The sequence below is a fragment of the Macaca thibetana genome, chromosome 15 (assembly GCF_024542745.1).
Source record: "Macaca thibetana thibetana isolate TM-01 chromosome 15, ASM2454274v1, whole genome shotgun sequence".
Taxonomy (NCBI): domain Eukaryota; kingdom Metazoa; phylum Chordata; class Mammalia; order Primates; family Cercopithecidae; genus Macaca; species Macaca thibetana.
In genome coordinates this window covers 65,764,500-65,777,953 of record NC_065592.1, presented here as the reverse complement: position 1 = coordinate 65,777,953, position 13,454 = coordinate 65,764,500, and the positions used below count along the sequence as shown (strand labels likewise).

Here is a 13,454-nt window from a genome sequence, read left to right as displayed (position 1 = left end):
ACTGTGTGGAGCCATACTGGGAACCTGGACCCATCTGCATTTTCACATATCCAAAACAGTTCCGTTCCCAAGCCACCCAAATGTGTGAGCTTTCACTGCATTTCTGCTTCATTACTCTTTGAAATGAAATAAGGACACAGCTGTACCTCAATTTAAATCAGTGATTGCTCTTCACTCTGATTCTCTATGGTGCCTACAATCTACGACAATCAAGCTGTTCCACATAGAATGAATTCTTGCTGCTTTTCTAGGACTGTGCCTCCATTATATGTAAAGTTAAGCATTCCATCAAATAATTGCATTGGGGACGGTTGGTGGTTGTGGTTGCTAGTCTTAATCCACCACTGAAATAAACATTTGGACTGATTACTCAACTGACCTTCTCAGGTGACTGATCTATGTAATTCATGTTGGGCTGATCCTTGGACATCATGCACACAGTATGAATCAGACTGAAATTTTGCTATTCTAGGCCTAAAGTGAAACAAGGACATTTTATGAAACCACAAAGCAAGCTATTGGGTTAGCAGTAAAACCCAGGTGACCCTACCCCTAGTATCCCTTTATTGTTTCCATGCTTATTTGCTTTCCATTAAAGCATCTAATTTTGAGAACATACACAGTTCCAGGAATGTTAATTTATGGTGTCATGCAGTTCATGGGATTCAAGTTTGGCAGTTGTTAAAATCTGTTATGCTAGCGGGATGGGATGACTCCCACATGAAGTTTTCTCCCACACTGCCTTTTTGGTCCAAGACTTTGCCCATCTGAAACTAAACAATAAGGGCTCTGGTGCTGCAAGGGGAGGTGCGACTACGGTGGGACGAAGACACTGACCTTTCAGCTTTTAAGTTCATGTCAGATAGAATACAGAACAATTTGGTATACGGTTTGTGGAGTAAGTAGTCTCCCTGGAGAAGACATAAGGATTGTCCTTGCTCAGGGATGAAGATGAGAAGCAGAAGGAAAGAAAGATGCTCACTGTGGCAAATCATTGAGAAGGCAGGAGGTGATAATACTCAGATAATGTTTTTTTGTTGCTGTTGTTTTGTTTTTTAAGATGGGGTCTCGCTCTGTCACCCAGGCTGGAGTGCAGTGGCACGATCTCAGCTCACTGCAACCTTTGCCTCCCAGGTTCAAGTAGTTCTCATGCCTCAGACTCCGGAGTAGTGAGTAGCTGGGAATACAGGTGCACGCTGCCACACCCAGCTAATTTTTGTATTTTAGTAGAGATGGGGTTTCACCATGTTTGCCAGGATGGTCTTTTTTTTTTTTTTTTTTTTTTTTTTTTGAGACGGAGTCTCGCTCTGTTGCCCAGGCTGGAGTGCTGTGGCTGGATCTCAGCTCACTGCAAGCTCCGCCTCCCGGGTTCCCACCATTCTCCTGCCTCAGCCTCCCGAGTAGCTGGGACTACAGGCGCCCGCCACCTCGCCCGGCTAGTTTTTTGTATTTTTTTTTTGGTAGAGACGGGGTTTCACCGTGTTAGCCAGGATGGTCTCGATCTCCTGACCTCGTGATCCACCCGTCTTGGCCTCCCAAAGTGCTGGGATTACAGGCTTGAGCCACCGCGCCCGGCCCCCAGGATGGTCTTGATCTCCTGACCTTGTGATCTTCCCGCCTCGGCCTCTCAAAGTGCTGGGATTCAGATAATGTTTTAACAGAGACCATTAGGGCCAGAGGAGCTAGAGGCAGCCCTCCAAGTTTCCCTGGACCTGATTGTCATGAAAAAATAATGAAAGTTTTCATTTTCCTGAGAATGATCTAGAATTTAGCTGAAATACACACACACACACACACACACACACACACACACACACACACAGAGAGACTGAGAGAACAAGAGAGACTGTAGACTTGAAGGAGTTTTATAATTGAGATGATGGATGCTAAAGAGGAAAGTTACATGAATCACAAGTGAAAAATCTGGTAGAAATGAAGATACCACAAAAGATCCTGGATTATCCTCAGAAAGCAGACAGCTTGCTTTACCCCAGTAATTCCCTCCCTCAGAATTTAGGGATAATCCCACAGGAGAGGGAGCAATGAAGAATCTTAATACTTGTTGAATTTACCCCATGTTGACAAAGAAACTTTAGAACAGCATGAATTCACCCTGAACTAGTAAAATTAAATTTTCTACTTCTGGGCAAATACATAGCTATCAGAGAATAAATCCCATCACTGAAATGTATATATTGAGATTTATACCTGCTACATTAGTTTTGAAAAATAAAAGTAAAAAGTCACTAACCTTAAACTGAAGTTGCCCATTTTGGGGAAGCCTTTCAAATACATAGTAAATCTTCTCCCTGGGCGAGTCTTCATCTATGGCTGAAAGAATAGCACTGGAAATAATACGAGTTCCACCCATATTCATTGCAATTTCAGCCTTCCTGTAAAAAGAAAAATGTCTGGGTTGATATAAAAATAGAAGATATTCCTTTAGTAGGGGACACTTATATTGACTATCACAGTTCCCAATCTTCAACAATTAAGGAATGATATTGAATATTCAAAGCACTGAAGATGACTAGTGAGAGGCATGAAACAGGCTCTCTGCCCTCACACATGAAGGTCTCAAAAGACAATGGGTCAGCCCTAATGAGTGTGGGAAGAGGTAATTAGGCACTTCTAATTGATTACATGTACCGAACTTTACAATTTTGTAAGTTATAATTTATTCTATAAAATGATCTTATTTCCAGTATTTCATTTTATACTCACAACAGCTCCATGAAGTAAGAGGGCTAGGTATGAGTGTTCTAATTTTACAGACAGAAACTCAATTAAAGAGATTCAATGACTGGCCTACAGATGTCCCAGTGCCATTGATGATATGCCATTCTGAGGTAATCTAGGACTCTCTAAATTACTCTTCCTCTTCTAAGTAATGTTCTGGGCAGTATGTGTTCTTGTTGCAGATTCATCTTTTCCCAGTGTTACAGATGCCAGGTCAGCTCCTGTCTTCTTGAACAGTAGGCTGGGGCAGAGCCGCTGCTGTGGTTTCTGCAGGTCCTTTACTGTGCGGAGCTGCAGCCTTCACAGCCTATATGGCCATTGTCCCTGGTCTCGCCAAAGTGAGATAGGGATCTCTTTCCACCAGTGTTTCTAGCTCTCAGTTGTGGTCTACTCATGAAGCCTAACTCTGTCCAACTTTACAGCTTAGTTTCTGAGAAAAATCAGGATGCCTGAATTTCTCTGGATTCAGATAAAGGACATTTGAGAACCAGCAACTGGCATCAACAGTGTTCTGCTCCTCTGCAGAGATGCCAAAACCTGAACACCTCAGTTCCAACAACTTTCACTCAGGGTGAATATCTTGCTTCCCTCGCAGTGGGAGGTGACTTCTGCACATCTCTTTACTAGAGAATGGGAATCCCATTATTCCAAAAAGCTAAGCAATCAGTTGGTTGAGGGCTTATGGAGATTAGCGGTTAGATAGATTAATCTAAACAGGAAGCCAATATGATTAAGAAGATGAAGAGTTTGGTAGGAAGAATTCAGAATTAAATTTCTGGTCAGAATGAAATTTTTGGAACTCAGTGTCAGAATTCAATGTCTGGAAGCCAAGAGAGGACAAGGTGTGTCATAATCTAGGTTACCCTAAAGGGACCCTAGGACAAGGACGGTAATTTATTTGTGAAGTGATTCCAGGAGGCAGGAGAGAGGGAGTAGGAGAGAAAGGGAAAGAGAAAAAGGCCACAAAGGGTGTTCTACTGCTATGGGGAACTGGGGCTCAATCCTGCTGGGTATCTTGAGGAACCACATACATGCAATTCAAATTGTGCTCCTGATGGACAGGAAGCTGGAGCATTTATCTTATCTACTAGCTCCCAAGGTTAAAGGCTGTCCCCAGAGTGCTCTCTGCTGAGCCTGGACATGGGCTGCATGAAAGCCCTGAGGCAGAAAAGTAGAGTGAGGCACTGTGGACACCTGAGGTGGGACACTGACATGGCACACTCCACCACAATCAGGACCAGAATCAGGGATGGGCTGAGGGGCTGTGACCTGCAGGACCCAAAGCATCCTCTACAGTAGCTAAAAGGAATAGCAAAGAAATGGTGTTACATGCTCTCAAAGAGTCCAGGAAGGTTAGAAGAGCCATTAGATTTGGCAGGAAAGCCAAGAGTAACTTTTAAGGGAGATTCTTTAATAAAGTGGAGATTGGGCCAGGCACAGGGGCTCACGCCTATAATCCCAGCACTTTAGGAGGCTGAGATGGGCCGATCACGAGGTCAGGAGATCGAGACCATACTGGCCAACATGGTAAAACCCCATCTCTACTAAAAATACAAAATATAGCCCGCATAGTGGTGGGCGCCTGTAGTCGCAGCTACTCAGGAGGCTGAGGCAGGAGAATGGCGTGAACCTGGGAGGCAGAGCTTGCAGCGAGCCAAGATCGCGCCACTGCACTCCTGGGCAACAGAGAGCAGACTCCGTCTCAAAAAAAAAAAAAAAAAAAAAAAAGAAAAAGAAAAAGAAAGAAAAAGAAGGAAAGTAATAAAGTGGAGATTGGAGAAAGTGGGCAGAAATGGAAGAAGCAAGCACAAACTACTCTTCCAAAAAGTTCCAAAAAATTCAGTGAAATGAATGGGGGACTAGCTTGTCTTTGTATTTTTACAATTAGGATATCTGCTTGTAATAATAACAATAACACTTAGGAGCACTTACCATGTAGTAGTCTTTCAAGCATGTTTACATATTTTATTTAATCCTTGTAACAATCCTAGTAAGAGGATATCACTATTATCCTCATTTACAGAGAGTTTAACAGAAAGATTGAGAGAGGTTAAACAACATGTTCAAGATCACATTGTTGGTAAGTGGCTGAACTGAGTCAATCTGACTCCAGCATTTGCTCTCTTAACCACAATCCTTATCCCTCTGTCTTGTTAACAGAAGAAATGAAAAGGGAGAGACTGAAGATACTGGAGGAAAAAATAATGGAGCAATTTCCGGGAGAAGGAAAGAGGTGATATGCCCAAGGACACACATGGAAGAGAAAGAGAGTACATTATTTCCTATCCACAGGAGACAAGGAAAGAGGAAGCACAGAAAAGGGAGGGTTTCTGAAGCAGGTTTGAAAGAGATTTGATGATTCCGCAGATGTAGCTATTCCAGTGAGTTTAGTAACAACAGCATGGCCTTTGGAGTCAAATGGAGTTGAGTGGGTGCCTAGTGTAAGCTCTTTTACCTCTCTGGTCTATTTTCCTCAGTGAGGATGGTAACATGTATTTTCCACAATTTTGATGAGGATTTAATGAAATAATATATACGAAAGAATCTAATATAGTGTCTGTCCTACAGTAAGCACTTAATAAATGCCAGCTTTTACCCGTCTCCAGTGGATGCCCCGGGGCCCTCACCCTGCCAGCTTTCACCTCCCTATCTCTTAAAATGAGATCATCAAAAAGGAGGTACTGTAATACTGTGACAGCCTTCATATTTTCATATTTATAAATCAAGGCTATACCAACCCAACATATTAGCTAAGAAATAAGAAAATAGAAATTTTTTGGTGAATATTTTTAGTCAGACTGATGTATGAGATGCAACCCTCCAAAAATCTATCATCAGTATTTCCCACAATGCTTTTTAAGGACCTTATCAGTGGCTCATAGGGACCAGCAGGATATGTGGTAGATAAGGAAGGGACTTGTTTGAGGCCCTCCTTTCTGCAGAGTGGAGGAGATCTGAGGGGTTTGGGTGCTTTCAGGAAGTTATTCACTCCCTGATAAAAACCTAGACTATAACATGCCTCTTACTGCTGCACTATTGAATAAAGAGGTGAAGCCATCAAGGAAGTTCCAAGAACCAGATGCTTTTTTACTCCTAGCTCTAGAGAAGAGTCCCCCAAAACTCTGTTCAGTTCTGTAGACTGCGTACAGTTCTGTACAGCTGTCAATTGTAAAAGAAATGGCTGGGGCTATAGAAACAGAAATGATGAATACTTTGTACCCTATGATCAAACTCTGAGCAGTTACAGAGAGAGTGATATGGTTTGACTGTGTCCCCACCCAAATCTCATCTTGATTGTAGTTCCCATAATCTCCATGTGTCGTGGGAGGGCGAGGTAGAGATGATTGAACCATGGGGGCAGATTCCCCCATCCTGTTCTCATGATAGTGAGTTAGTTCTTACAAGATCTGATGGTTTTATAAGGGGCTTTCCCCTTTACTGGGCACTTGTTTTTCTCTCTTCTGCTGCCATGTGAAGAAAGATGTGTTTGCTTCCTCTTCTGCCATGATTGTAAGTTTCCTGAGGCCTCCCAGTCCCTACAGAGCTGTAAGTAAATTAAACCTCTTTTATTTATAAGTTACTCAGTCTTGGGTATGTCCTTATAGCCGTGTGAGAACAGACTAATACAGAGAGATACTGAGAAAGTTTACAATTAATAATATTGCTCAAAATTTTAGAAAATGATCATTTCGATGTGAGGTGGGAGGGGGTGTTGACCCATATGGAACACAGTAGAGAACTGGTGGACAAAAAAGTACCAAGATAATGAAAGAAGTGGGTTGATTTATTTCCCTCAGCCACACTCAGTTACAAGTTTCAGCAAATCTGTTGTAAGGACTGTCTGCAGTTAATGTTATTAGACTTTAGTTCAATCTACATATTAATTGCACTTTGGTAGGTGTGCAGTCATGTTTGTGTATGTGCATGTATTTATATGTTTAGCAGACTGTTCATTCCATGCCGTGTGTTCACTCATTCTTATTCTTTACAACCAATTAGTATGTTTAGAAGAAAAGTAATTAAAGGGCTGATTGTTAAGAAGAGGTTACCTTAACTAACGTTTGCACTAAAGGCTCCTCATGCCTGAGTGGCAGGGGCAAGCTGTGATAGCAGCTAGCGAAGACTTGCTTCTTTGGGAGACATACATCACATCTGTACCTAGTATTGTAGATTTCACAGAATTGTATAGAAATCTGAAAGGAACTCTTTTCAGGTAGCTTACTTGCTCAGCATTGGTTTTTCATCATTAACTGGGGTGACCTCTACTGAAATGGTTTTAAGTATCTTATGTTTCCCATCTGACAACTGGATTGTAAAATCATCAGCAAGGCTCTCTGAGTCATCATGCATGTATGTCAACCTCATTCCTGGAAGAAGGAAAAAAAGTAAGTAAATCTTCCTTATGATTAAACCATCATGACATATGTCACAGATAACGTCTTAATTTTCAAGGCAGGGGTATTAGCAAGAGTTCATTTATCAGTGCAGTAGGGTGAAATTAAACTTGTTTTATGAAGTAAAAGAGTGCCTTCTTAACCTGTTAAAGACTTTTTATTTAAATAATTTAGTATTTGATTAAGGGCGTTATTTAAAATGAGTTAGGAAAGAATATATTTTTAAATAAACTATATAAACAAAGGTACAGGGTATTTAAATAAAACTGAGAAAGTTAATTACTTGGGGAAAATTATAGAGTTATATCCCTACCTCGAGCCAATCATCAAAATGAATTCTTAATAGATCACAACTTAAATATGAAAAATGTAACTATTTTTTTAAAGCCTACCTAACATTTAAGTGGAAATGCAAGAGACTCAGAACAGCCAAAACAGCCTCAAAAAAGATTAAAATCGGAAGCCTAACATTTCACATTTTCAAAACTTACTTCAAAGCTACTAAAATACTAGGAGATATGCACGCAGATTTATATAAAATGTTTACTGAAATATAACTTTTAATACCAAGAAAGGGAAAACTATCTGGATATTTTTAAATGGGAGATAGTTGTATAAAATTGTAGCACAGGAACCAGTACAGTGGTGAGCGCCTGTAGTCCTAACAACTTGTGGGGGCTCAAGTGGGAGGATCGCTTGAGGCCAGGAGTTTGAGGTCAGTTTGGACGACATAATGAGACCTTGTCCTTAAAAGAATTTTCTTTGAAACACTAGCTAGGTGATGCCTGTAGTCATAGCTGCTCAAGAGGCTCAGGCAGGGAGGAGTGCTTGATTCCAGGAATTTGAGGCTGCAGTGAGCTATAATCACCCCACTTCACTCAAGCCTGGGTGACAAAGTCATCTCTTTTAAAAAAGTACAGCATAGTAAGTCTATATGATGATTTTATAATGTAATTATCAACAGCTACATTTTCAATAATAATGATAATTTTTTTGTGACACACTCTCACTCTGTCACCCAGGCTGGAGCACAGCGACATGATCTTGGCTCACTGCAACATCTACCTCCTGGGTTCAAGCGATTCTCATGCCTCAGCCTCCCAAGTAGCTGGGGTTACAGACAAGTGTGACCAAGCCTGGCTAATTTCTGTATTTTTAGTAGAGACTGGGTTTTGCCATGTTGGCCAGGCTGGTCTCAAACTCCTGACCTCAAGTGATCCACCCATCTCGGCCGCCCAAAGTGCCAGGATTACAGGTATGTGCCACCGCTCCTGGCCTCAATATTTTAAAAGTAAGAAGAGGCCAGTTATGGCCACCCACTCCTGTAATCTCAGCACTTTGGAAGGCCAATGCAGGAAAATCACTTGAGCCCAGGAGTTCAAGACCAGCCTGGACAACACAGGGAGACCCTGTCTCTACCAAAAATGTTTTTAATCAGCCAGTGCTATGTGTGGTGACTTGTGCCTGTAGTCCCAGCTAGTTGGGAGGCTGAGGTAGGAGGATCACTTGAGCCCTGGAAGTCGAGACTGGAGTGAACTGTTATTGCACAACCACAATCCAGCCTAAGTGATAGTACAAGACCCTGTTTCCAGAAAAAAAAAAAAAGTAAGAAGAAAAACAGATTATATAACATGGGAAGAGTTTTAAAAATGTTGTATATTTGTCTAGGGGGATGTTTATGACAACACGCTAAAGTTTTTTTAAAATGTAGCCATAAATGAACCACAGATAAAATAGAGGTGAAAATCTAATTTCTGAGAAAGTAACCAAAATATTAACCCAAATACTAATTTTTATGTAGGAAATTTTTATTTTTTCTTCAAAATAACTGTGTTCAAACTGCACACAATGATCATACAATTCTTACAAAACTGGATAATAACCAACAAATGTTTAAAAATTAACTTTCTTGAGAGTAAAATTTGTATTATTATTTTTTCCTTGGTGAAATTTGAAAAAAAAATGTAAACAATGTATTCTATTATTTGTAGCATGTGGTTATTCATTTGGTAATATCATCATTTATGCCCTAGAATGTATCTCTTTGCAATTGATAAAAGCTGAGAAATACATAAATGCACTTTTTAAATTTAAACCTGAGATGATTTTTGCAACAATTACAAAAAAAACCTTTGGGGCAGAAAGCTTACACACTAGTTGGGGAAAGAAATAACTGAAAGACAGTTGGAAAAACGTTAAGCAAGTGCTAAAATTAAGCAAGCACAGAGAAGGAATGGTTTGGAGGCCTTAGGTGGGGCTCAAGTGGAGGTTAACAGAAAGGTGCGTTCTGAAGGCACAGCCTTGGCTAGCCTGTCAAAGGAGCGGGAAGGACCTTACAGGCTGGGAAAAGAAAACGTTAAGGAAGGAGAATGAGAGGAAGCAGTAATTCAGGAACTGCACACTTTTCTCAAATTTTTAAAAGTATTTTCATAAATGAAAAATGGGATAAGATTGGCCGGGCGCGGTGGCTCAAGCCTGTAATCCCAGCACTTTGGGAGGCCGAGACGGGCGGATCACAAGGTCAGGAGATCGAGACCATCCTGGCTAATACGGTGAAACCCCGTCTCTACTAAAAATACAAAAAACTAGCCGGGCGAGGTGGCGGGCGCCTGTAGTCCCAGCCACTCGGGAAGCTGAGGCAGGAGAATGGCGTAAACCCGGGAGGCGGAGCTTGCAGTGAGCTGAGATCCGGCCACTGCACTCCAGCCCGGGCAACAGAGCGAGACTCCGTCTCAAAAAAAAAAAAAAAAGAAAAAAGAAAAATGGGATAAGATTGATTATTTTTTAAAAGAGTAATTAAAAAATAATTCAGGCTGCTATGCAATGTGCCATTTCTCTAAAGAGCAAATTATCCCCTCAGAGAATAATAAGCATTATATGTGGTTCTATATTTGTTTCAACTGTGGAAATTCTGGCAGACCAATCTCTTAAAATGTAGTTTCATGATCTCAATAGTTTTAAAAAGGATTTTTTTTATTATAGCATTAAATGTTTGAGTGAAAATATAAAAAGACTCAAATATCATATTTAATGGTAGCCTAAAAGTGAAAGAAAGCATGTTGTTGCCTTTCCAATTACCTATTACCTCTACCTAGGGCTTCCTGTCCTACAATAATCCAGGCCTAGAGACAGCCCTTGAGGGACAAATGAATAAAGTAGGTAAATGCTATTTCTTCACCCCCTATTTCTGTGATTTATTATTAACTTCTCTAGGTTAAATTATTTTTAAATTTTTACTTTTTTAATTGGCAAATAAACATTGTATATATTTATGATATATAACTGGGTGCTTTGATGCATATGTATACATTGTGAAATGGGTTTATTCGGGGTTTTTTTGTTTGTTTGTTTTTTGACAGAGTCTCACTCTGTTGCCCAGGCTGGAAGTCTGGAGTGCACTGGCATGATCTCGGCTCACTGCAACTTCTGCCTCCCAGGCTCAAGAGATTCTCGTGCCTCAGCCTCCTGAGGTGCTGGGATTACAGAAGTGCACCACCACACTCAGCTAATTTTTGTATTTTTAGTAGAGACAGGGTTTCACCATGTTGACCAGGCTGGTGTCAAATTCCTGACCTCAAGTGATCCACCTGTCTTGGTCTCCCAAAGTGTTGGGATTACAGGCATGAGCCACCAGGCCCGGTCACATTGTGGAACGGCTAAATAAAGCTAATTAACGTATGCATTACTTCTCATACTCATTTTTTTTGATTGGTGAGAACTCTTAAAATCTACTGTCTTAGGAATTTTCAAGTATGCAATATATTGTTAACTATAGTCACTGTGCTGTACAATAAATCTCTTGAACTTACTCCTCCTGTCTAACCGAAATTTCATATCCTTTAACCAACATCTCCCCAATCCTGCCACCCTCAGCCTCTAGTAACCACCATTCTACTCTCTGCTTATATCAGTTTGACCTTTTTAGATTTCACATATAAGTATTGGTTAAATTATTCAATCAACAATGACAAATGCATGGAAGTGGAACATGCTATACCAGTCTTGAGGAGTTCCATGGAAAAGCTGTGAACAGGTTCATGTTTCCGCTCAGGGTTGGCTGGCTGCTCATTCTCAGGGAAGTCTTCGCTAAAACCCCTATTGATGAGGAGGCCATGGCGTGGCTTTTGAGTGATGCTGAACAGCAGGGGATCCTGGGGAATGTCCAGGTCCACAGCGCTGATGACGGAAGAGTCCAGCTCTTTCATCTGACCCTCACACACCTGAGCAAGAGCACATCAGAAAAGTCAAAAACACGTGAAAGACAACTTGTCTTTCTTTGGAAAACTGCTCAAAAGAAATCATTTGAATATATCCTACTTCAAATTTTATATGAGATTTATATAGGATGAGTCCTAAAAAGAAGTTGCTGGTTTAATAGGAATCTAAAAGAAACAGCAGATCTATTAATGTCCCTTACATTTTTTTCTGAAGATTTCACAGCACTTTGTTCATTTCCATGAAGGACAAAGGGCATATAATTTTTAAAGTATGTATTGTTCATAAGTCAAAGGTCGGGGAAAAAAGCAACCAGGACGCTGTTTGCTTTCAAGAAGTCAGGGAAAAGTTCAGTCATAAAGCTGAATCTAGTACCTTCACCTTCATAAACCAATCCTCGTGGATCTCCTTGCTTTTACAAGTCTTATGTTTCCATCTGCTTTATAAGTGACACAAATATCTGCTACATACACTAAGCATATTTGGTGGTTTTTATTTTTGTTATTGCAGTAAAAACTTCTGTATTTCCATTGAAATCAACAACAATGCCAAAGGATGCTACTGGATGCATAACTATGTATATTTTCATTCTGGGTCCCTCATCTCCCTCCAATTCTCATACTTCCAAATTTCCTGAACTACTCTCCCCATTCCCTCTCACACCCACTTCAGGTTTCATAATCCTTTAAGCACAAAGACAACTGAATGTTTATCATTTCATGTAGTATCTAGTCAGTTAGAACTTGACAGCATGTTACTTAGCTGATTCAATCTTTTTTTCTCATAGTGAAGATTGAGAGAACAAAGAAGTATTTCTGTTTCCTATTTTGAAACAGAAATATTTCAACAACCCAATTTCTCAACAACCCAAGTCAGGTAAGACTGCAAAGATCCACCAATAACTATAACTCAAGGAAGAAAATGTCTAGTGCTGTTAGATATTCATAAACAAGAATTACAAAAGGGCAGAGACCAGGATGTTTTCATAAATGAGAAGGCAATTAAGCCTTGAAGGACATGTATGGTTCGGATTTGTGAAAACTCCTTTCTTCTCCTTTTCTTTCCTTCCTTCATTCCTTCCTTCCTCTCTCTCTCTCTTTCCCTCCCTCCCTTCCTTTTTCCTTTCTCTTTCTCTCTCTTTCTCCCTTTTCCTTTTCCCCTTCCTCCCTTCCCTTTCCTTTTCCTTCCTTCCTTCCTTCCATCTATCCATCCTTCCTCATGGTCATCTCTGTTGCCCAGGCTAGAGTGCAGTGGCTCAATCATAGCTCACTGCAGACTCACCCACCTGGGCTTAAGCAATACTCCCACCTCAGGCCCCCAAGTATCTAGGACCATAGGCATGTGCCACCAGCCTGGCTAATTTTTAAAATTTATTTTTATTATTTGTAGAGACAGGGTTTTGCTACATTGCCCAGGCTGGTCTTGAACTCCTGGGCTCAAAGGATCCTCTTGCTTCAGCCTCCCAAAGTGCTGGGATTACAGGTGTGAGCCACTGTGCCTGGCCTAAAGCTCCTTTCATTTCACCCTCTCTTACTGACTTTGAAGGGCACCCTCCTGTACCACGTTTTATTGAACATGTGTTAACAAAAAATCACTTGCCATATATGATACTTGTGCTAAAAGGATGCTGATTTTCTTTTATCTAGCCCTACTTATTAAAGATTAAAGTGGCATCATAATTCAACTTACAATGGTATACTTATGAAAACATTTTAAATAGGACCTTGCCTTTTTCTCCAAGAACTTTAATAAAGCAACTTAAAATATGTTGTAAGATCCTTCTTCGTAGAGCTTGACTAAAATGTGAGGTTGTTTCTTGCAGATTGAATAGATTATTGAGATTAGGACAACAAAATTTTAGATCAATATACATAAAATGCCAAACCTTATTAGTAGACAGGTTTGGAATGGGTTAAAATAACTTAAACTAAAACCTCAAATCTTCTTGCAGCACAACTTGATGGAAGCCCAACTACCTACAAAATAAATGCATTTTCTCACAAGAAAGCAAAATATGGTTATCTAAAAAAAAATTATGTGAAGCTTAAAGTCTGCTTGCCCATAACACACAGGACTTCATATTTTTCACTCTCCAATAGTCTCTCT

The 13,454-nt window shown here is 40.4% G+C and overlaps 1 protein-coding gene across 1 annotated transcript in view; it reads right to left on the bottom strand.

Moving 5' to 3' along the window:
- FREM1 (FRAS1 related extracellular matrix 1) overlaps positions 1 to 13,454 on the bottom strand; it is a 171,935-nt gene that overhangs the window by 56,491 nt on the left and 101,990 nt on the right. Inside the window, 3 exon segments of the mRNA XM_050759578.1 lie at positions 2,252 to 2,393; positions 6,962 to 7,106; positions 11,131 to 11,353. Coding sequence (XP_050615535.1) covers positions 2,252 to 2,393; positions 6,962 to 7,106; positions 11,131 to 11,353 — 510 coding nt within the window.